The 21,706-nt window shown below is 44.9% G+C and overlaps 7 protein-coding genes across 7 annotated transcripts; 3 read left to right on the top strand and 4 right to left on the bottom strand.

The window, feature by feature from the left end:
* Window positions 1-1,604: 1,604 nt before the first annotated feature.
* Window positions 1,605-3,359, top strand: AOL_s00043g287 (uncharacterized protein; the record flags this gene model as incomplete). The annotated part of the gene is made up of 3 exons (XM_011120774.1): window positions 1,605-1,981; window positions 2,104-2,744; window positions 2,827-3,359. 3 exons carry the CDS (start codon window positions 1,605-1,607, stop codon window positions 3,357-3,359), a joined length of 1,551 nt encoding a protein of 516 aa, XP_011119076.1.
* Window positions 3,360-3,856: 497 nt separating this feature from the next.
* Window positions 3,857-6,486, bottom strand: AOL_s00043g286 (uncharacterized protein; the record flags this gene model as incomplete). The annotated part of the gene is made up of 5 exons (XM_011120773.1): window positions 3,857-4,167; window positions 4,230-4,593; window positions 4,676-5,996; window positions 6,103-6,157; window positions 6,351-6,486. 5 exons carry the CDS (start codon window positions 6,484-6,486, stop codon window positions 3,857-3,859), a joined length of 2,187 nt encoding a protein of 728 aa, XP_011119075.1.
* Window positions 6,487-7,326: 840 nt separating this feature from the next.
* AOL_s00043g285 (uncharacterized protein) lies at window positions 7,327-9,062 on the bottom strand (the record flags this gene model as incomplete). The annotated part of the gene is made up of 5 exons (XM_011120772.1): window positions 7,327-7,548; window positions 7,651-7,791; window positions 7,864-8,402; window positions 8,499-8,936; window positions 9,023-9,062. The coding sequence occupies 5 exons, from the start codon at window positions 9,060-9,062 to the stop codon at window positions 7,327-7,329; spliced, it is 1,380 nt and encodes a 459-aa protein (XP_011119074.1).
* A 1,618-nt stretch (window positions 9,063-10,680) lies between these two features.
* AOL_s00043g284 (uncharacterized protein) lies at window positions 10,681-12,630 on the bottom strand (the record flags this gene model as incomplete). Its single annotated transcript, XM_011120771.1, has 3 exons — window positions 10,681-11,050; window positions 11,119-12,291; window positions 12,353-12,630. 3 exons carry the CDS (start codon window positions 12,628-12,630, stop codon window positions 10,681-10,683), a joined length of 1,821 nt encoding a protein of 606 aa, XP_011119073.1.
* Window positions 12,631-14,364: 1,734 nt separating this feature from the next.
* Window positions 14,365-16,052, top strand: AOL_s00043g283 (uncharacterized protein; the record flags this gene model as incomplete). The annotated part of the gene is made up of 3 exons (XM_011120770.1): window positions 14,365-14,529; window positions 14,591-15,393; window positions 15,452-16,052. 3 exons carry the CDS (start codon window positions 14,365-14,367, stop codon window positions 16,050-16,052), a joined length of 1,569 nt encoding a protein of 522 aa, XP_011119072.1.
* Window positions 16,053-16,536: 484 nt separating this feature from the next.
* Window positions 16,537-18,002, bottom strand: AOL_s00043g282 (uncharacterized protein; the record flags this gene model as incomplete). Its single annotated transcript, XM_011120769.1, has 3 exons — window positions 16,537-16,665; window positions 16,769-17,440; window positions 17,520-18,002. 3 exons carry the CDS (start codon window positions 18,000-18,002, stop codon window positions 16,537-16,539), a joined length of 1,284 nt encoding a protein of 427 aa, XP_011119071.1.
* A 2,381-nt stretch (window positions 18,003-20,383) lies between these two features.
* AOL_s00043g281 (uncharacterized protein) lies at window positions 20,384-21,418 on the top strand (the record flags this gene model as incomplete). Its single annotated transcript, XM_011120768.1, has 1 exon — window positions 20,384-21,418. The coding sequence occupies one exon, from the start codon at window positions 20,384-20,386 to the stop codon at window positions 21,416-21,418; it is 1,035 nt and encodes a 344-aa protein (XP_011119070.1).
* Between the last annotated feature and the right edge of the window lie 288 nt (window positions 21,419-21,706).

Below are 21,706 nucleotides of genomic sequence, written 5' to 3'. Positions count from 1 at the left end.
GTATATATACGTATACTAACTCTAACCATCACTATACTTGATATTATGGTGTCGATTTTTCACAAGAATCAAAGAGTTTGGGGAATAAGATGGGCCCAATGCTTTAAATTCTTCAGCATGCTAGCACGGTACTTATCTCATAAGGAACCTAAGAAGTTTATGAATCTCATGATCTTCTTAGTATACTATTGCGTATTAACACTATGAACTAACTACTTTTTCTTTCTCTTCCCCTGGTCCATCTAACCGATATTTTATAATATATCCTGAGCCATACTGCAGCCTTTGTATTCTATATTTGTTAGAAATTTATATCACCCGCATATACTTCATGCATTATGATTACTCTTGTCATCAATAACATACGTAACCAGCCGTCAAGAAACGACCGGACAGACAAATCCCAGAATCTTCCAAATAAACCAAACACCATACAACTTTCTTTTTAAAATATCAAATCGGCGTTGTTTTTGTGGCAGGTCCACGATAATGCATGTCAGCCGGGTGCATTAGTTTCCTTCGGCCCACTCCATCTTGGCTTAGCTAAGTTCTCTTCCAAGTCGACATCCCCGTCGACGACGATTCCTCCGTTAACCAGCCTTAGTCAATGTCACAGGCGCAGCAGAATTGCCCCTGCCTTAGCTCTTTCCCACTGATGTTAAGTAGCTATAATCCGGCAAGCGAAATCCCAGACATTAGTTACTGATATGCGACGACATATCGACGCTATATTGTATCAAACAGTTTTGCATGGCCATGGATCTAGGAGGCAATTTTAAGGTTACTGTACCTTGCTGACTCCATAGGATCATGATGTAATACATTTCATCAGCCAATTACATGCCGTCGGTGACCTCTATGGATCATTAATTCATTATCCTATGATTGGTGGGATTGGGAATTTAAAAGACTTATGATATCTGCGCCCCCGTAACGCGTAAAAGACGGAACTATGACATGGTTTATAGGTAGGTAGCTCAAGCTTAAGCTTCTAGCTTCTGATCATGACTGACTCGACCGGCGGGCCGAGGCGATAGCGAATTAACGAATTCATCCCTAGGTCCCATCAAAAACAAGCCGTAAAGTTTGCGCGTGCTGTTTTTTTATGAAGGAAAGAAAAAGGAAAAGAGAAACGAAGCCCCCTGTAGCGTATATGTATTATCCCCTGTGGGTAGGTTCAAAGTGTCAAGGATAGATGTCATACAAGGCACACGATGCAGCATGTACAGTAGCAGCAGTCTCCGTATCAGGTTCGAGGAAGAGAAGAAAAAAAAGAAAGAGTACTTAAGCGCCCAAACTTCCTTCCTTCAATTGATCACTTAGTATCTTCCTATTTATTGCTATTCAATAAACCCCTTCCTTTCCCTTTCTCTCGAAGCCAGTTAGTTACCCAGAAGTTCTTAAAAATCACCCATCCTCGACGTGAACAGCCTGGTACAGACCAGAATTTGTTGTTTCTGTTGAGGTTGCCGCCTCTTCCCAACACAAAAACCCACCCCGCCCCCACAAACCGAACTAAGCTCCGTCGCAGAACGGCTCATTCTACACTACGTCACGCTACCATTCTCACATAAGAAACCCAGAACCGCCACCGACCGACCGTCATGGCACCGTATGAGGCTATCGGAGTAGCCAATGGCTCTGTAAATGGTGTTTTAGACGTCAATGGAGTAGATACGAACGGTAACTCCGGTGTCAATGGTACTGCCAATGGCCATACGAATGGCGATACCAATGGTCACGCTAATGGCCAGACTAACGGACACCACCATCACCACAATCACGCTAACGGAAATCAGCATATCAATGATGCTGTTGATGATAATGAGGAAGTAGAAGGAGAAGAGGAAGAGGAAGAGGAAATGTTTCCAGAAGACCTCGGCCTACGAATCATGGGCATTGGTGTTCAATACCCTCAATATAGAGTCCAACCAAAGGATCTAGATACCATAGCTCAAAAGTTCTATCCTCAGACAGATGCGTAAGTTCGCTGTTTCTCTCTGCAATCTAATCCAAAAAGATCTCCAAATCTTCAATACCCAGAAGGTCTAAGAGATCTGAATCTGAAGTATCTTACTTATCTTTCTTATAATATGATTTTAGTCTAAAGAAAGTGCTCTCAATAAACCGCTACACAGGCATAACTGCCCGCCCCTCAATAGGCGAACATCTCCACCCCCTCGCAAACCAGCCCGCCGCCCCAACAATAACAGACCTCCACTCCCTCTTCCTGACCGAAGGTGTCCCGTTATCCGTCTTAGCCTGCCAACAGGCATTAAAAGAATCAACTTACAAACCCTCGCAAATAACCCACACGGTCTTTACAACCTGCACGGATTCTTCAAACCCAGGTTACGATACATTCGTACTAAAATCTCTGGGTATAAAAAACACTGTCGAAAAGGTGTTATTATCAGGAGTAGGATGTTCAGGTGGTCTTGCTGGGTTAAGAACGGCGTGTAATATTGCGTTAGGTGCTAAGGCGCGTGGTAGGAAGGCTAGGATATTGGTTTGTGCGACGGAGATATGCACCGTTTTGGTCAGAAGTGAGCTGGATAGCATTGTCAAGGAAAACAATGTTAGGATTGGGATCACATTGTTTAGCGATTGCAGTAGTGCTGTGGTTATTAGTAATGGTATTGGAGAGGACGTTGATAAGAAGGGGGTATACGAAATACTTGGTTGGAAGCATAAGACTCTTGATGAGACAGAAGCAGAATTGGGATTTGACGTTGATCCATTAGGTATTCCCCCCAACTCTTCTCGTCAATCTTATATGAAAATTTCAATACTTCGGATTCCATACTAATGGTGTATAAAATATAGGCTGGAAAGTAATCCTAACCCCCAAAGTTCCAACCATAACCTCAGGCGCCACTCCCAGCCTCTATAAGTCTCTACTCTCCTCAATCCCACCATCAACTCTCTCCTCTCTCTCCCCAACGTCCACACCATCTATTTCTCCAACGGACTTAGACTGGGCACTCCACCCAGGCGGCAGCCTAATCCTGACATCAATTGAATCAACAATGTCCCTCACCCCTTCTCAACTAAGAGCATCATTCGAAGTATACACAAACTACGGGAACTCGAGTTCTGCAACTGTATTCAGCGTTATGGATAGATTACGAAGCGATGGAGAAGCTGGTGTTGGTGGTGAAGGAAAGGAGTATGGACCTGGTGTTGGGATCAAAGGTGGGAGAAAGGGTGTGGTAGGGTGTGCTTTTGGACCTGGTGTAAGCGTGGAGATGGTCTTAATGAGGAGAGTAGAGAAAGATGACAACAATAGTGATAAGGGGATTGTTGAAGTTACCAATGGGATTGGTAACGTCAGTGTAGGTGGGGAGGAACTGGATTGATGTATTATATACATACTTTGTTTCGTTCTGTTATGGGCTTTTGTTCTATGGGTGGGTTTATTACTAAGTATTGGTTGTTTCCTTTCTGTTTATAGGTTTGCGGTATTAATAGTGGTTTAGAGTCCGGAGATACCCCGAATATAATTATAATAGACGGCTGGTATGTTCTGCTTCCTTGCTATCTTCTCTTATATAAATATAAAGATAATTCTTATACTCCACGTTCAAAAGATTCGAGAGAAATAGCTAGCAAAGAGAGACGAAAGCGAAGAGAAACAAAAAGGAATAAGAAGAGGAAGCGTCAAGATGGTATCCGTAAAAAAAAGAAAAATCTCCAATCAGACGAAAAAGTCGATATATGCCGCTCCAAAAAGTAAAGGAAACCAAGATATCCCGCCCCAAATAATCCAATATACTCCAAACTTTTTGATAAAAAAAAATATTCCAATAGAGCGAGAGAGAGAGAAAGAGAAAGAGAAAAAGAGAGAAAATAAAGGCTACTTCCGTTTCGCCAAAAACTCCTTCAAATGTTGTCCACTCTCATCGATATCACTTCTCGCACATAAACCCCTCCGTCTTCCTTCTTTGATATCCTTCTCAAACGCCAAAAATACTGCTTTAACGAGAACCCAATATCTATCGCTTGTTCTTTCCAATCCTAATGATTTCCAATCGCTTTCTTGGTATCGATGGCGTGCTGCGTTCCAGGATTTTATCCAGAAATCTATTCCTTGTCGCATTGCGGCGAGTGATGTGGGTGTTGGAGTTATTTGTGAGGAAAGATCAAGGGTTAGAAGAACGTAGAGGACTATTTCATCGTTAGTCTTTTGTAGTTGATATAAGAGGGGTATTACTTGAGGGATGGAATACCGTGGACTGTAACAAATAAATCCATTGTCGTCAAAACTGGCATTGTCGGCCAAGGTGTCACAAAACTCATCCTCAAGGTCTTCATGACCTTAACGCCCCTAACTGGCGGGCTAGGTATCGCCATCAACTGTGCGAATGATGCTGCCGAAAAACTTGCGGAAGCGCAGGGAAGGTCTAGTTGTTCTATTTCCGTGCCAGAAATCCGTGGTGTGCAATTATTAAAAATCACAAACGCGCAGTCCATAGTCAACATGATGTTCTGTAAACGAATAGCCGTTTCGGTGCGGACCCAGGCCCGAAAGTCGGCTGGAGAAGCTGGTGGATGGGTATGATGAGCGGACGGAAGTCTGAGTTGCCGTGCTAACTATATCTTCTGTTAGATATCATTCTTTATCATGCGCCTGGATTCGAGGCTACTTTGTCATAACGAAGAAAGGGAGGTATACCTCGAGCACTCGTGCAAACCGCTGTTGCCGTATCCGCCGCTTTGCAATCTTATGCCCCGCCCATGTCTGTACCACAATCATCAGGTATGCTGCCTGCAACTTTTCAAAATCTTCCCAATCAACATCTTTATATGTCTTTCCAGGGCTATTCCCGGTGCTATATGCACAAAACTCATACTCGTTTTTTAAGTAGTCTCTTCCAAATATATATACTTCTGCGATATCTAGCAGCCCTCTACACCGTCTTATTTCCCCTGCATCCTTGACGTATAAACCCCCAATACAACACATCGCCAGTATCAAAACCGTAGCACATGTGCTGGGCGAATAGCTCGGTATATGTATAATCGGACCATGTTTGTGCCAATGTCGAAAAAAAGAGTTTGTAAATCTTTGTAATAAGTCCCCTGTTACGGATTCTACTGTCTCAACTGCACGTCTATATTCCGGTGAACCCTCGGGAAGTTGGAAGGATTGTACGACTTTGAAGAGTTCAGGGCGAAGGAATGAGGCGTGGGCATCATAAACGTCCAAGTCAGTTGTCGTAGCCGGGGAAGAGTGTTCAGAGAATAAATGAGGGTCCCAAAGCGCGTTTGGTTCAAGACCTATGTTCATTAAATAACCCATCTCGCCAAACAACATGTTTAGATCGATGTCTGGGAGTATACTAGCGTCGTAATTGAGGCTGAAGTCCATGTCGAAGGGTGTTGGCTGTGGAACGGATGATATAGTGATTGGAATTGCAGTTGCGGTAGTCGGAACCGATATACCATTAGTTATAGGGCTATCGGAATCTTCTTCATCAGGAGTAGCAGAGAGAGGAAAGACCTGGACGAAGCCAAGGCTTCCTTGCGACTGTCCATTCAAGAGGTACTCAATCGATCCTCGGAGGTCAGGTGGATCCGATCCATTGCCGTCATCGTCGATGTTTTCGGCCTCATCATCGCTTTCTTCCTCTGGAACAGAGCTGTCGAGTTCGGATCCACGGGGTGTTCCTTGACTTCCAGCCGTGCCAGTGCTGGATGTCGTGAGAGTAGTTTGCCACGAGAGGGATAATTGCTGCTGAGAAGTGTCGATGCCGCTACCACCACCATTACTATTACCACTACCACCAATCACACTAATACCACCAGCAGGAGGAGAGGTCTTTTCGCAGACAACACCAGCAGTGATGCAGCGGTCGCAAGGAATTTGACCAGTACACGAAATCTTCCGCTGAGAACAACGGTCGCAGGCACGACGTTTACGGCCGACGATTCCGACGGGAATAGGACGGTCGCCACGGAATTCACAACGGATATGGTGTTCTTTGAGCAGGTCGCTGTATCGACAAGAATTAGCCAGGTTAACCAACCACTTAGTAGAAGATTAGAAGAATATTATCTAGAAAGGAAAGCAAGAAAGTAAGCAGGCAAGTAAGTAAGTACCTTCGACGGAACTCCTTGGAGCAGAAGTGACAGTTGAGCGGGCTGCCGACGGAGTCTAGATAGTCGAATCAAATCAGGCCACTATCAGTATATGTAATAATACACTCTGTAAATGCTGGATATTCTCCGATAGAACACTATATCTGCCACCGATATAGCTAGATCTAATGCACAACATAGCCAGATCTATAGCATGCACGGCATGGATACATCTAAGGAAGACGCGAAGTCGAAGAGAAAGAACATACGATGCGTTCGGATGTGGCGTTCAAGATGGGCCTTCCGGGTGAAGGACTTGGAGGTCGGACATAACGAACAGAGGAACGGCGTGGCGGTCGAAGTGTTGTTGTTACTGCTGCTACTCATCATTTGGGCGGGTCCCATTGTGCGTCCGGCCACATTCTTCCTATCGGATAACTACAGCTGGCATCGACGGAACTGTTTAGACACGGTGAAGCTGGTGAGAATGGGAATCCTGGAGATGGTGATAGTTATTAGGTACTAAGTAAGTACTTAGTTAGTGTCGTGCGGCGAGGGAAAGAAAGGTCTTTTCTTCGGAACGCAGCCATCGAAAGGCTGCTGATTCAAGTGCCCGGCCGGAAGCGAACTGGAACTGGAACTGGAACTGGCTCGGGCCCACCGGTTTGCTCGGGCTGGTCTAGCCTGGCCTGCCCCGACTGTGCTTGAGCTTATTCTACTAGTATACTTTTGGCTGAATAATACGCCTCTGCTATATGATACTATTATAATACAGTAATATACCTTCCAAGTTCTCAGGAAATATTATCAAATGGGAAAGAGACATAGCTGAATTAATATTACTGTTCGGATTGGATATGAATTCATGACAGTGGAATGCAGTCGACGGTCTCGGAACATGAATATCCGGCGGGTGTATGCAATCTATATGCGCTCACCTGCATACGAATGAACTGGACTTCTGCATTCTCCCGCCCGTTACATATGCAGCTGCAGTCTGCAGTATCTTATTTAATTATTATGTGCATGAAAGTATGACTTCGGCCTCGAGTAGTTGATTACTATAACTATCGCTATCTCATTAGATACAATTGACAAATCAGATCATTCTCAAGTACTCCTAATGTAATAATATAATAAGGTATGTATAGCGAATAATAAGCACGAAGGGTACAATCCATGTATGAACGTTCCATTGCATGCCGACCGAGTGGTACAGAAGCTAGATCGGTCTGGTATATTCTATTAATGCGCCGCGACGGGCTGTTGCTTCTTGGGAATATACTTTGACTCCTCCTTTCTATTGCCAAAGGCGTCGTAGAGCTCCAGGTCACGGGTAGGCCCTGTTTGGTCGTCGAACAGCGGTGTGATCTGGCCTTCCTCGAGCTCCTTCTTGACTAGCTCGGACACCTTGTCCCATTTCTCCAAAGTATCGGCTTCTGCGTCAAATACATAGAGCCAGCGATTCTATGATCATTGATAGTGTTAGTAGATCAGATGTATAGAAGGGTTATATATTATTCATGGAAAGTATAATAATATATTCTTATAAAGGTTGTGGAAACGAACCTTCATTTTCACATCATCAGGATCGACTTCTTTGCCCTCCTCCAAATCCTTTAGACAGTTATGCCACCTATCCCTCACATCCTCTCCATTCAATTGTGCCTGTCTGACCCTCTCGAATCTGAGTTTCTCATAAACTCTCGTCTACCAAGAAAGGAAAAAGAAAACTTCCGCATTAGCATCGCTTAGTATACGTCATATGGCGTAAAATCTTACCGCAAGCGGCACATTCCCTTTCCCTGCCAGCTTCAAACATAGCGCAAGCACCGCTGCACTCTCCGTCGCTTGACTGGCCCCCTGTGCACTAGTCGGCAAGTGCGCGTGGCAGCTATCTCCCAACAATGCGATCTTATGGCTCTGGCTGACCCACGTTGGGATTGGATCTCTATAACAGATCTTCCAATCCAAACATTCCCTCGTTTCGTTGACTGCGGAGATTACCATTGGATCCCAGTCTTTAACTAGTTCCCTCACTTTGTCCATGTCGCCGGGTTGGAACCAGGATTCTTTGATGTCCTCGTCGTCTTTGTGGGTAAGAATCCAGTTGAACTCTTCACCGTCCCTAAGAGTGTTTTGGACAAGATGCATATCTGGTCCGATCCAGATGTTGACACAGTCTTTCACCAGAATTGGTTGGCATTCTGGGACCGAACGGAGAATGTCGCCTTTGAAGTAGGCGCGGTAACAGGCGTAACCCGAAGATTTGGGTTTATCTGCGAAGCCGAGGACCAATTCACGGGTTTGCGATTTGATACCTAATATCCCACGATTGTTAGCTACATTTGTACGGTTTGATGTTTCCCAAATGCTAGATCGTAAGTAAATAGAAAATTAACTGTAATAATGCTTACCATCTGCTCCAATCACAATATCCGCCTCAATCCACTCCCCACTCTCCAACTTGACTGCCGGTCTGTCCTCGTCAAACTCCACAACATTATGGCCCATCTTAATATCAATCCCCAATTCCGCGACTCTATCCAAAAATGCCTGATGATAATCCCCTCTATGACCGATATACCCAGCCATATCCATCAAAGGCTGTGTAGCCAAAATCTTACCATCGCTCCACCGTCTAATATGCATATCAGGACTTCTATTCCCAATATTTATAAGCTGTTCATGAAGACCCCATCTCTTCAAGAGTTTTAACGCGTTCTCTCCGAGACCTAGGGAATCCCCTAGACGTAAGAATTTCTTGATCTTTTCGAAAACGGTGACATGGAAGCCTTGGTGGTGCATTGCCATTGCGGCGGCACAGCCACCGAGGCCGGCGCCGATTATTATGACTTTGTTTTTGAGGCGATTATGTTAGAATTAATTCATTTCGACAGAGAAGGAGGGGTTACGAAGGTATGCAAGGGGGTTTGAGTACCTCTGATCTGGCCATTCTTCGGTTGGGTGGTTGAGGCCATTGTGAATGGGATTCTTTCGATTGGTAATCAATTGGCTACTTGCACTGAAGCTGATAGATAATTCAATCAACAGTTACCAATATGATATAATATCGATGTTATCTCGAGCAATCGCAGGATGCAACTCAATACTTTGTTGTAATTTTACACAACTCGCGCGCAGTAACTTTTCACCGTCAAAGCGTCTAAATTCGATAGGTTCTACGTAACGAAAACCAATCCCGGATACCAATACAAACGAAGAAAGACAAAAAACGGTTCCAAACCCGACAATTAAAAATCCTACGAAAACCTTTTTTTTAAGATTATAATCGGAGACGCTGATTCCCCCCGAATCCCTTCCGAAAATACTCCAGTGTCTACGTGATTTCCCCACATCTACCAGTTCTCCACTTTGTACATGCACCGATGCGAGGGTTTTTAGTCTGGGGTTTTAGACTTAGCCGATAATAGATGGGTATTCTCCGTTGGTATGCATATGCACGCGCCAGAACTACAAAAGACGAAAAGAAGAAAAAAAAGTGATCGACTGTGCAGCAAGTGTGGGGTAAATAGTAGTTTTACCTTCGAAGGAAAAAAAGGTCAAAAGTTTTAAGTAGCGAAAGAGGAAGAAGTCTACAGGGTTTGCGCGTGAGCAAGTTTATTCGATCATTATCGTGATCATGATGTGGGGAAAAAGGTTATGGGTAAGACAAAATATGGCATATCTTATCAATTGCATAAAGATGGTTCGTCCGTTGCGAAAGACGGCATACGGAGTATATCCACATCGGTTACTGCGGAGATGCATATTGCGGGGGCTCGGGGCGAAAATTATTAGCACCACAATGAAAGTCGATGGATACCCGTATGAACACAAGTTTGCGATAGTGAAAGCGGGGATGTGCCATCTACAAGGCGTCTGGAGTATTAGGCCATGAAGAACAACATGTGGTTTTCGGGGTTTCGCCGGGATAGGCGTGGCTTGGATATTTTCCGTGTGACACTCTGTTAGTTAGTTTCTTCTCTACTGTGTATGTGCATGTGGTGGCCATAGACATGGTAGACATGGGTATGGGTGATACACTACTAGGACGTATGGACTAAGGGAAGGGGCACGGTTCAGCTGTCGACTAGAGATTCTTCCAGCCACATGGCTCTGGGCTAGAATTGAGTTTTGGCCAATTTCATAATTTGGTTAGTATATGATCCAGATTTTTAGTCGTTCCTATTGTTCCGGTAGGATCTAGATGACCTTGTTCTGTAGCGGAATCTAGAAGACCTAACGGTCTGTTAAGCTAAAGAGTGCTCGAGTCAGCTCTGGGCTGTGGCAAGAAATACATTACGTAGTTGTAACATCAATATTGGAGTTCCAGAAGATCAAGGGGAGTATGTCTGAAGTCGTCCGAGATCGGTGAATTCGAAGGATAGAATACTAGTTTGAACAGGTAACTGATTTGAGGTTAGTATGAGAGGGTTTCTATAGATCTAATCTGTCTACTTTCATTCGTCCAGAGATTTGGTGAAATTTTCATGTGAAAAGTACTCAATGCTTGCATTTAATCTAAAATTACAGTTATAGAGATGAAAATCAATTACAAAAAACTGATTTCCGCCACATTCGCTCTCTCCTCGCCACCTACAACTTCGCCTGCGGCGGCAGCCCTGTCAAAGTCTTCCTCTCCTCTTGACCAGGCAACATCTCAAACCCCCTACCCTTGTACCTGTGCCCCCAAATACCGTTTCTTCCAGGTGCAATGATAGAATTAGGGTCAACTGCGTCCTTGATCGTCTCAACAAACTTGTTAAGAGCCTGACCGTTCCATCCGTATGTAGCAGCAACTTGATCCTGGAAAATCAAATGTGTTCTATACTCTCCATATCCCTCGTCTGCAGCCTTTCCAATCATCTCACGCATAAGGCAGATTGCGCGACGTTTTGCGTCCGGGTCTGCGCGGTCGTAGACGATGTTGGCGATATAGTGGAGTTCGCGGCCCAAGACACACCATCTATTTCATTCCCGTTAGCGCGAATTCGATAATCTTATTGAAATGGAGTACGTGGATGAGAGACTTACGTTGGAAAGGAATCAAAGCCCCACTTCTTATGCAACTTCGTGACCAATTCATGCACCAACCTCGCGTCCCGTCCTTTAGTAGGAACAATTGGCGAGAAGAACAAATGTGCCGCATTGGGGACCCAATTCAACCAATCCAATTCCCTAAGAACCGGCTTCCCACTGCAGACATCTACTCTATCCCTCAAGTAATGACCCACAGGCATATCCTCTGGTAAATTAAACTTTGCACCGGGGATCTTTTTGAACGCCTCCTTAATAATTCCCAAAGACTTGGCTCTAGTCTCGTCGTCTCCGTAAACAGTTCCGTAAAAGAACCACGAAACATCGCCGAATGGCATCTTCTTGGCATGTTCCCTGATAACCTCTCGTGGCATGGGTGTCTTTTTGTCGTAGAACTCGGCTCTGCCCTTGCCGGTAACTGCGAGCTCCTGGATGACATTTCTGATCTGCGGAACGTTTCCGATAACTCTGTTCAAAGCCAAGGGTCTAAGAGCCTCGATAATAGCCTCGAAATCATCGTCTCGCACAAATGTAAACATAAACGATTGATGACCAGTAGCGGGCATAAGCCACATCCCCATCTTTGTAACAATTCCAAAGTTACTTTGCGAGAACAATCCATCGACTGAAGGACCATAGTTATGTTGGAAAGCTTGCCAGCACGGGTTGTCGGTACCTTCGGCACCGGGGAGGGAACCCATTCCGGTACGTAGTACTTCGCCATTTGGAAGAACGATTTCCATACCGCAATGGACGGCGAAATGGTCACCGTAGGGTGTATATCCGACACCACGATCCAAAGCATTACCAACAACGCTACCGCCGCCGAGATCGGGTGTATCGATCCAGAGTGGATATCCGGTCTTTTGAACTTCTTCATACAATGCGAAGTATGAAACACCGGGTTCGACAAGACAGCTGGCGTTATGGCCGTCGATGTTAAGAACGCGGTTCATGCGCTTTCCGAGGTCGACGAGAAGGGATCCACGAAGACGGGGGGCAGCGCCACCGTAGCCTAGATTCCGACCCATTGAGATTGGATAGACGGGGATCAAATGCCGGTTTGCCCATTTTACGATTGTTTGGACATCTTCTGTTGAACCTGGATATGCGGTACCACAGCTGACAAGATCTTCTTGTTCAAGAATGTGAAATGCATCGTGGGTGTTTCTAGAATTGATATGTTAGAAGCTTGAAGAATATCAATTCGATCACAAGATTGTAAACTTACGGCTGTTCCATATACCACCCATCAACGAGTGGCTTGTCGTTGACTTCGACATGCTCATCTCCGAGAAGACGTTTTAAGTCCGAGATGGCTATGTTGAATGCTGGTCTGGAGACATCTGGAGGTAGAACTGGGACTTCTTGTTTGCGGGGGACGCTGGGAGGAACAGTCTTGTTGGAGTATAGCCGATCTTTATGTTCTTTTGCTACACTGAGAAGTCGAACTGGAGTACCGCTATGCGTATCGTGCAATGTGGGAATTGGAGAGTCCTTGGTGACCATCGTGACGATATATTGTAAATAACCAGGAAATCAATTGGGTTATGGAAGCTCCGGTGAAGGGTATGCTATACGCGATCGATAGTAGCTTCAGAGAGACAATACGTATCGATTACTCTTAGCCTTTAGCCTTAAGATGCTAACGAAAGGGTCACAAGACTTTTCAATTCTTCTTAATTGATTATTACTTTCGCGACTATTCGCAAAGAGAAAAGCCCAAGCTAAGAAGATAATATGGAATATTTAGGATTTTCAAATTTTTGGGTTCCAGTTTTTGGTTCCATTTTAACTCCCAAGATTTTTTTTATCACGAGGTACGCGACTCGAAGTTAACGTTCCGAACTCCACTAGCTCATACGTAACGAAGACCTTAGTCTCGCCGTCGGGTGGGGAAAGCGTGCAATGGCCATCGGCTGCAGTCGAGTCTAGTCGAAGTCCGGGCCTAGTCGATTTTGCGTTGGTTTTGTTGCATATACATTACATGCATTGGGGATCGAAGCTGGGGATATTCCGGGCCTAAGTATTGTACTCCCCTCCAACCTCACTTCACCATTGAAAGACGACTATCTGAGAATGTTTAGACTACTAACTAACGAATCAACTAATTGCACTAAAACTCTTGGGCAAAGTGTTTGTGTGAGGACCCTGCTGACCATTATTGAATTCGAGTACGCTCACGGTCCTCGATCCGAAGCAATTCGCAATGGGTTCGGTAATGCCCAACGGAAGAGAGCTCAATCTTCCAGCCTCTCGCTGGCATGGCATGGCTTCCCTGCATCTGACCATTCCTAATCCAACCTTAAAATAGGGTTTATAGGCCAGCATCATACTGCAAGCGATCCGAGAATCTGGGGAACTTGATAACTCGTCCTGCAACGACTCAGCGATTACCAACCATCCGTGCCAGGTGCTGAAGTGTGTTCGTGAGTCCCGGGGAATATCCAGGCCAAGCGAATATGGACATTCCCCGGAGCCTCCGCGGGCTGCATGGAGCAGACTAACGGGCGCGTGGAAGCTATTGCAGCACACCATTTTTTCCTTCTCGTTTAACGCTAGGAAAACTTTATATCGAAGAGGGAGAAAAATATGTGAGTTCTCGCCCTGCAATTTCAACCGAGAAGGGATGTAGCGTGCCAGTGCTTGCAGTACCCTCATCGATGTCTTTGCCGTTTTGAACTCTAGCGAACCTCATACCGGCCAATCACACGAGCTGGTTCACCAGCCGAAGGACACATGGGAATCACCGAATGGGCCCGGCTTCTCCAGTCACTACTTTTTCAGTTCTATCCAATACATACACCGGAGCGTGAGCAAAAAAGAAAGTGCGGAGGATTTGTGGGGATTTCTCGTTTGCCTTTGTGGAGATGTGAACGGTTGATTCATCTTGTGGAGAGAACGGATTCAAAAAGAAACTACTTTTTATTCTTGGCGGGAAGTTAGGCATTAGCTCGCTTTCCTATATCCATCTGGTGAACCCAAAGCCCACTCTGCCGGGAAGCCATAAGTAGATAAAGGCCGTCTACGAACCCCGGATTTTGGATAGAACCCTCTCTTTCTGGAGATCTCCTGGTTGTATCCATCTTGCAAACTCTGGTTCGGATCAATCAATCTGAGGAAGGTGCCTATAAACTCGGATTGATTTATAATACCTATTCCTATTCCTCCCTAATACCTACCCTTTTTTACTTCTTCCTATTTGGAAACCTGCCTTATTCCGGAATATAGACCTGCACCGACATGTCAGAAACAGATAGCCGTGAGAAAGCAAACATGGCGGCAACAAATCAGATCGAGGACGTTGCAGATAGAGAAGCCGAAGATCACTATGGCGCCGTTGTACTTGACGTTGGCGACAACGAAAAGAGTGGTGGAGCAGGATACAAGCTTGCAGCGGATGGACATGTAAGTTTTGACGAAGTGCCACCGTGCATTGATTCGTGAATAGCCATTAACGAGTTTGCAGACCGTGCTATTACCACAGCCTAGCGAAGATCCTGATGACCCACTCAACTGGTCACCGTTCAAGAAACATATGATCCTATTTATTGTCGCCCTTTCAGCTTTCTGTGGTGACTTTGGTAGCGGTGCTGGTATCCCATGTATCGTCAAGCAAGGTGCAGAATGGAACATGAGCCCTGCTGTCGTCAATTATGCGGGTAACTTGAATGTCATAATGTTGGGTGCTGGTGGTATCTTCTGGATTCCCTTTATTTACTGGTGGGGACGCGCACCAGTTCTCTTCTGGACAACCCTCGCAGGTGCATTCTTCACTTTGGGATGCTGCTTGGCCAATAACTTCGAGACTTTCTATGGAATGCGTGCTTTGATGGGCTTCACTTTGACTGCCTGCCAAACCATTGGTCTTTCGTTCATCAAAGATATGTTCTTCTTCCACGAGCATGCCCGAAAGATCGGTGTCTGGGCTTCGCTTTTCTTAGTTGCCCCATACCTTGGTCCTCTCTTCGGAAACTTCATCATTGATGGAACTGGTGAATGGAGAAACGTGTTCTGGCTTGTTTTCGCCATCTGCTGCTTCGATCTTGTCCTCATCGTCGGATTTGCCGACGAGACCTGGTATGTCCGCAATGCTCCAGAAAAGGTCCCACGCGGCAACCGTATCATGCGTGTTCTCGGATTTTGGCAGATCCAAAACCATACTTCTCTTCAACTCGTTACATTCACACACAGCTGGGTTAGACTGGTAAAGGTCCTCTTCCGACCAACCATGATCCCAATCATGATCTACTACATGCTTTCCTTCATGTGGTAAGTACAAGATTCCTATCTTCTTATTTCGGCTCAATTACTAAACTGCCATCCACAGGGCCGTCGGTATCAACATCACCACCTCTATTCTCTTCGAGACCCCACAAGCAGCCGGTGGATACGGATTTGGTGCCAAGTCTGTCGGTTACCTCTACTTCACTCCTATCGTCGCCGTTGCAATTGGTGAAATCTTTGGACATTACTTCAACGACTTCATTGCGGCCAGATTTACCAAGAAGAACAACGGTGTTTTCGAACCTGAATGCCGTCTTACGACCAATTATATCTCTGCATTCTTCATGATCCCTGGTCTCATCATTGTCGGTTTCGGTCTCGCCAAACATCTCCACTACATGTCCTTGGTTATGGGATGGGGCATGTACGTCTTCGGTGTCATGACCGCCTCTGTCGCCATCACTGCCTACGCTTTGGACTCTTACCCAACTGCTTCCGGTGAAGTTTCCAGCTTCTTGAACTTCGCCAGAGTCCTCGGTGGATTTTCCGTTGGATACTTCCAACAACCATGGGGTGCCGCTTCGGGTTATGATGTCAGCTTTGGAGTCCAGGCAGCTATTGTTGCTGCGGCTTTGGGTGTCCTTGTGACACTTCATGTCTTTGGAAAGAGAATGAGAGTTTGGGGTGGTCCTTTGCATTTGTAGAGTTCCATGTACTCTCCCCATCTCTTTTTCTGTCGTCTCTTTCTTTGTGGAGGATGATATAATCTAGAGCCTTCTGTTGCGGAATAATAACCATTTTATATATTATGTGGGCTATAAGCATTATTTAGTTGCGAGAGTATTTCTTTATTCGCTAGTAGCTATTTAGTTTATGTCTCCTTTTTCCTGTTTGTAATGATAATGAGCGATTCTATACCTCTACTTCCTTGTGCTGGTCCTTCGTAATCACTACTTTGAAATTTTAATCCAAGCGGTAGAAAATCGCGATTATAATCGATATGGGTTTCCATTTGGTGGGGCTCTGAGATCTATGGACCTGTTCAAATGATAATATACATGCGAACTTCTTGGTTGTATAATATACAGTTTCGAGTTACGTATTTTCTAGGATCTTCTCTAATATATGTTCGTGTTCGTAATAGAGAAACTTAGTACATAGATATTTCAATGCGAGAAAGTTATTTCGTTATAGCTTCCCTCGAAACTCAATTTCTCTCGTCATCTTCAGCGTCGCCGCCCGTTCTAACTCATATTGGAGAGTCCGCCACCTCATAGGCTTCTGAATTGTCCCATTCACCCCCATTTTTTCCATCGGCTGCGATAGTATAGAAAAGATTAGAAGTTAGTTAAATAAGTTTTATCCGAATGTGGGTAAGGGGCTCATTTCTAGTTTTCTGACGAAAGGGAAAGAAACATACGCTAGGTCTACCAGCAATCTGATGAACCGTCAATCCTAAAACCCTTGCTCTCGCGCCAGGCCACCGTGCCCAGTAGCGTTTTAAAAACTCCATACCATCCATAACTGGCATCGCATGATCCACCAGTATGATATCCGGGAACTGTCCTCTTTTCACCATATTTTCGATTATTTCTAGCCCCTCGGCGCCGTTAAAAGCCGGTGTGATGTATTCAGGTAAAACTCCTAGCTTTTGCGCAAGCCTTGTAAAGATTTTTGAGTTTACGAGGTTGTCCTCGACAATTAGGGCGCGAAGGGTGGGGGTGTGAGCTTCTAGATTTGGGGGGATTTTGTAATCTTGAATGCTGGAGGTACCGTGATACGCTGGACTCGTGTTGCTAGGTATTGCATGGACACGGCCAAGGATTTTGGAAAGAAGGGCTTGATCTGACGGAGCTTCTTTTGGAGTGGGAGGCTCCTTTGGGGGTGGGGTATAGGAGGAGATATCTGAGAGGTCTCTAAGGAGGGAAAGACCTGAGGAAAGGGTTCTTAAGTTCAGCTCTATTGGGTGGAGATTGGAGATTATGTCTTGACTTTTTGAAGGGTTAGAAGGTTCCGAGTCTTTTATAACCCTTTGAACATCGGAGAGAGCTTGGTCGGCTAAGTGGTAGAAAGCTTTTAGGGGTCCTTGGATCTGTTGTAAATATGGTCAGCACATATTCGTTCTTTTCTAATTATGGCTTTTGACTTTTTTAGTTTCTGAGGTTACCTACATGATCCAACTTATTAAAAAGCTGCTGTTCCCGAGACGTCCCAGGGGCTTCACCGTTCGCTGAAGTGCAGGTACATGTAACTTGTCGACTCTCCGTTATATTATGGCTCTTTGGAGTTATACCATCCTCCGATTCCTCATCCAACTGAAGTGTCCATATTCTATACGGCCCTACGCTAGAACAAGTCCATATATCCCGCCCGATCGTATGTCTTTTCGTATGTATTCCAATAACGGGATCTCGAGCTTGAAGTTTCGGGTTCAATGCTCCATTCTCCAACCTCTGCGCCAGTAATGCTTCTACGGAACCATTGAACCTTTCAAGTTTGCAAGCTTCATTTCGCGATACTGATGTTTCAAAAATTGTCGCTTCGGATGGCTCGTTTAGGTACTGCGGTAGTCGGAAGTCAAGAACGAAGGTTGGTGCGTCGGCGCTATCGATAAATTGTTGGAGAGAAGATGGATATGCCGGTAATGACGGCATGGTTTTTGTGTATAGAAATAAAAGCTTAAGCACTTTTATGACATGGAATTGCTAGTGATGGTCGCGTGAGATGTGGGCATAGTATAGTGTGGTTTAAATATTATACTCTGAGGTTTTTGGTTTCCAATGCAAGGCCAGAAAGTAGTTATTGTTCATGTAACATAACGTGAGGCTCTTTGGATCCTCCAAGGTGTCGCGAATCTGAGAAACCGGTACTCCTGACCAAGGGACCCACATGCGCAAGGCCAAGGGATGCTATAGTGACGCCAAGATCAGACGACGTCACTGGTGCAAGGGGCATGGTTTCAACATCTGACGATGATTGTAATTGGATGGATATCGCCTTGTATTATATGCATTATATTTATATCCGCAGTTTATTTTAAAAGTTTTTTCGCGGGAGCGACCTGCATGTATACATGCTGATGACGGTGGAATTATATGCAAACCTTTGCCTCGAGTAACAGATACCATTTTCCGCCCACAATCTGCGCAGCAGCAATTAATTCTGGTTTACGAGATAACCCACAATACAAACGAAAAGATATCTAGATATACTTGTTAATTTTTAACGCTCAAAGCTCTTTTGAAATCCGGATTGAAATATCAATTGATTTTTAATTATGATGAAAGTGCGAGGCTTCGTCCTTGGTCGGAATAGCAGTAACGGCCTGCCAGTAAAGGGCTTCGACATTATTGATTTCTAATATGTATACGAGCAGATGGAGGACCCTCCGTTTAAAAATTTCGAACTTTGTTCCTGACATACTCAGAAGATGCAGAGTTGTATGTCCTATTTCCCCCTAGATAATACGATGAATATTTAGATATAGAGAATTGTGTGAACAAAATCGATTGATGGGAAAGCCAGCTGAGCTCTATCGCTACATTTAATTTACACTTGCCTCAAAGTTTGAAGATAAAGCTGTCCTTAATATAAGAGCCTGCCATCCTGCAGCTAGCGTTCATGCCTCCAATATATTAGAAGTAGAAGATTGAGGTCCAAAAGAAATGGTATTGACATGCATGTCTATATCCTAAGTCACTTTTCTGTAGAAGACATAAGCATAAGCTATCATCTGGATATCCGTCCGAGGTTTCGAAGATGTCGCGGAATAGTCCGGAAACTCTAGCTTATGGAGGGGCTACCTCTACATATGTAGTTTGATTATAAAATTATTTCACCTTTGAAAACCCGAGCACTGAAATTAAAGCACCGCATATCGATTACTAGCCTCTGGTATGTTTGAACTATGCCGTGGTTCGCAATAATTATTGCACCTGCCCGACGGCGAAGTGTACGAAGCTAAGCTAAGCTAAGCTAAGATCATAAATTATGGATCCGAGGAAGACAATTCTTGTCGGCCGAGTCTTAGAGCTGAAGGTTGAATGTTTAGAAATACAATTGTCGCAATTCAATTGAGATGACACGTATTATACTAAATATCCATATTGAGACGTTGAATTTTTCAAAGGTGGAGCGTCGAGTCCGTGGCATCCATGCCGTTCGAACGTTCGCACTCGATCTGCCTGTTAACGGCCATTTGTGTTAGGTTCCACAAAGATTAAAGCGACCACACCCACAACGCATTTTCCGGGTGAACCGAAAAAGCAGTGTGACCGGCCCAGCCGGTTAACTCCACCACACCCACCGAAACTGTTGGTTGGAACCTCGAGTACTCCGACAATTAATGCAATTTCTATACCCCTCAGCGTACCGTTTTTTTTTTTCAAACGGTCGGCCACACTCGTGTCCGCAGCCTCGGTATTTTCCATATTCAGAAATTCAATTTTGATTCAAAAGCCAAGGAACCTTCCAAGATGGTTTAGTCATATCTTCCGATTACTAACTCTGCTTATGTACATTTTGTGGCTGCTGCATCTACAGGGCTGTCCGTTCGAACCGAGAAGTTCCAGTCGCGTTTTACACCATATTGGGACATTTTACCTTGTAACAGAGATAGGGTCTAACGTTGAACGGGTGGCCCGCTGAAATGGCAGGGCCGGTGGGCCGAACATGTCCGGAAAACTTCGTGATGTTGGAGCTCTAGGACGCAGGTTTTTCGTGAATGGCGTCAGTTTGCACAGACATGTCGGTTCCGCGGAGCTTAGGTATACGACTACCTTCAATGGTTTCGTAAGATATCTTGTGGTATATAATGATGTGAATTTCCGACTTCAATCGAAATGCAGTATCAAACAATCAGAAACATCAGCAGTATAGCAACCAATTAACAATATCAAACCATACCACACCTTCAAATAATCCAAAGCTAGCTCTTTCGAAGCCTTAAGATTTTCTCTTATCAAACATAGTCCAATACCCTTCACACAAATATATAACACTTCACATTCATATTTCATACCGGCAATCAAATATCATGTCTTCGAAGCCAATTGTTCTCGTTACTGGTGCTACCGGCTATATCGCCGGCTGGGTCGTAAAATATTTCCTCGATGCTGGGTACAGCGTACGCGGGACTTCTCGCAGCAAAACTTCAGCTCAACCTCTTATCGACACACTCGTCTCTAAAGGCTACTCAGCCTCCGATATTGAGATCTACGAAATCGCAGATATCACTGTCCCTGGCGCTTTCGACGAGGCCGTAAAGGATGTCCAAGTCATTACACATCTCGCCAGTCCAGTTTCTCTATCTTTCAGTGATCCCGATCCGGTCATCCGAACCGCCGTCGAAGGCTCTATCTCCGTTCTTCGATCCGCAAAGGCACATGGAAACAACTTGAAGACATTTGTCAACATGTCCTCCGTCGTTTCTATCATTGACCCTAGTTTTAAGGACAAAGTCTTCACCGAAGCCGACTGGAACAACTTTGCCTACCCAACCACCCAGAAACTCGGTACTTCGACTCCAGGATTTGTCATCTATATGGCTTCAAAGGTCGAGGCCGAAAGAGCAGTATGGAAATTCAGAGATGAAGAGAAGCCTTCTTTCAATGTCGTCTCTATCAACCCTGCATGGGTTTCTGGCCCCCCACTTGTGATTCCAAAGGACAAATCCAAGATCGGTGAAACTACCAAGACCATCTTTGATGTTCTTGCGAATGAAAAGGAACCTTATCCATTAGGTGCTCTCCCTACATACGTCCACGTTTATGACGTTGCAAGACTCTTTGTCTGGGCAGCTGAGAATGGAGATAAAGCCAATGGCGAGAGATATCTTGCCCTGGCTGGTAGGAGCGGTGTTCAACCTATTCGAGATATCTTGACCAAGGCATACCCGGAGAGAAATATTGATCCTGGACAGCCGGGTGAAGGGTACAGCCCGGACTGGACGTTTTTGCCTGGCGAAAATTCGTTTGACGTTACTAAGGCGGTAAAGGCGACCGGGCAGGATTGGATCAAGTTGGATCAGATGGTTTTGGACACCGCAAAGGCTTATGAGTCCTTGCTCTAGCTAATCATGTAGATATTTAATACGGTTGCGGGCGATACGATAGAAGTTGGGTACTAGATTTTCAGTATCGATGTTGTGATGGTTTACTGTTTGAGGTGTTTTCTTTCTCAGTGTAGTTTTTATGTCGATGTATTTGAAAGTGTTCTTTAGCTACGAGAATCGATGAAATTAAAATAAATTGACCACGAAAAAGTAACTCTGCTTAGTGTACAGCAACCAGCCTATATATACTAGCTATATCGGCCTATCATAGCCTAGCTGCATCTATAGAAGTTCACAGTCTCGTGA

This window comes from Orbilia oligospora (genome assembly GCF_000225545.1).
Source record: "Orbilia oligospora ATCC 24927 unplaced genomic scaffold scaffold00043, whole genome shotgun sequence".
Taxonomy (NCBI): Eukaryota; Fungi; Ascomycota; class Orbiliomycetes; order Orbiliales; family Orbiliaceae; genus Orbilia; species Orbilia oligospora.
This window is presented reverse-complemented; position numbering and strand designations above follow the sequence as displayed.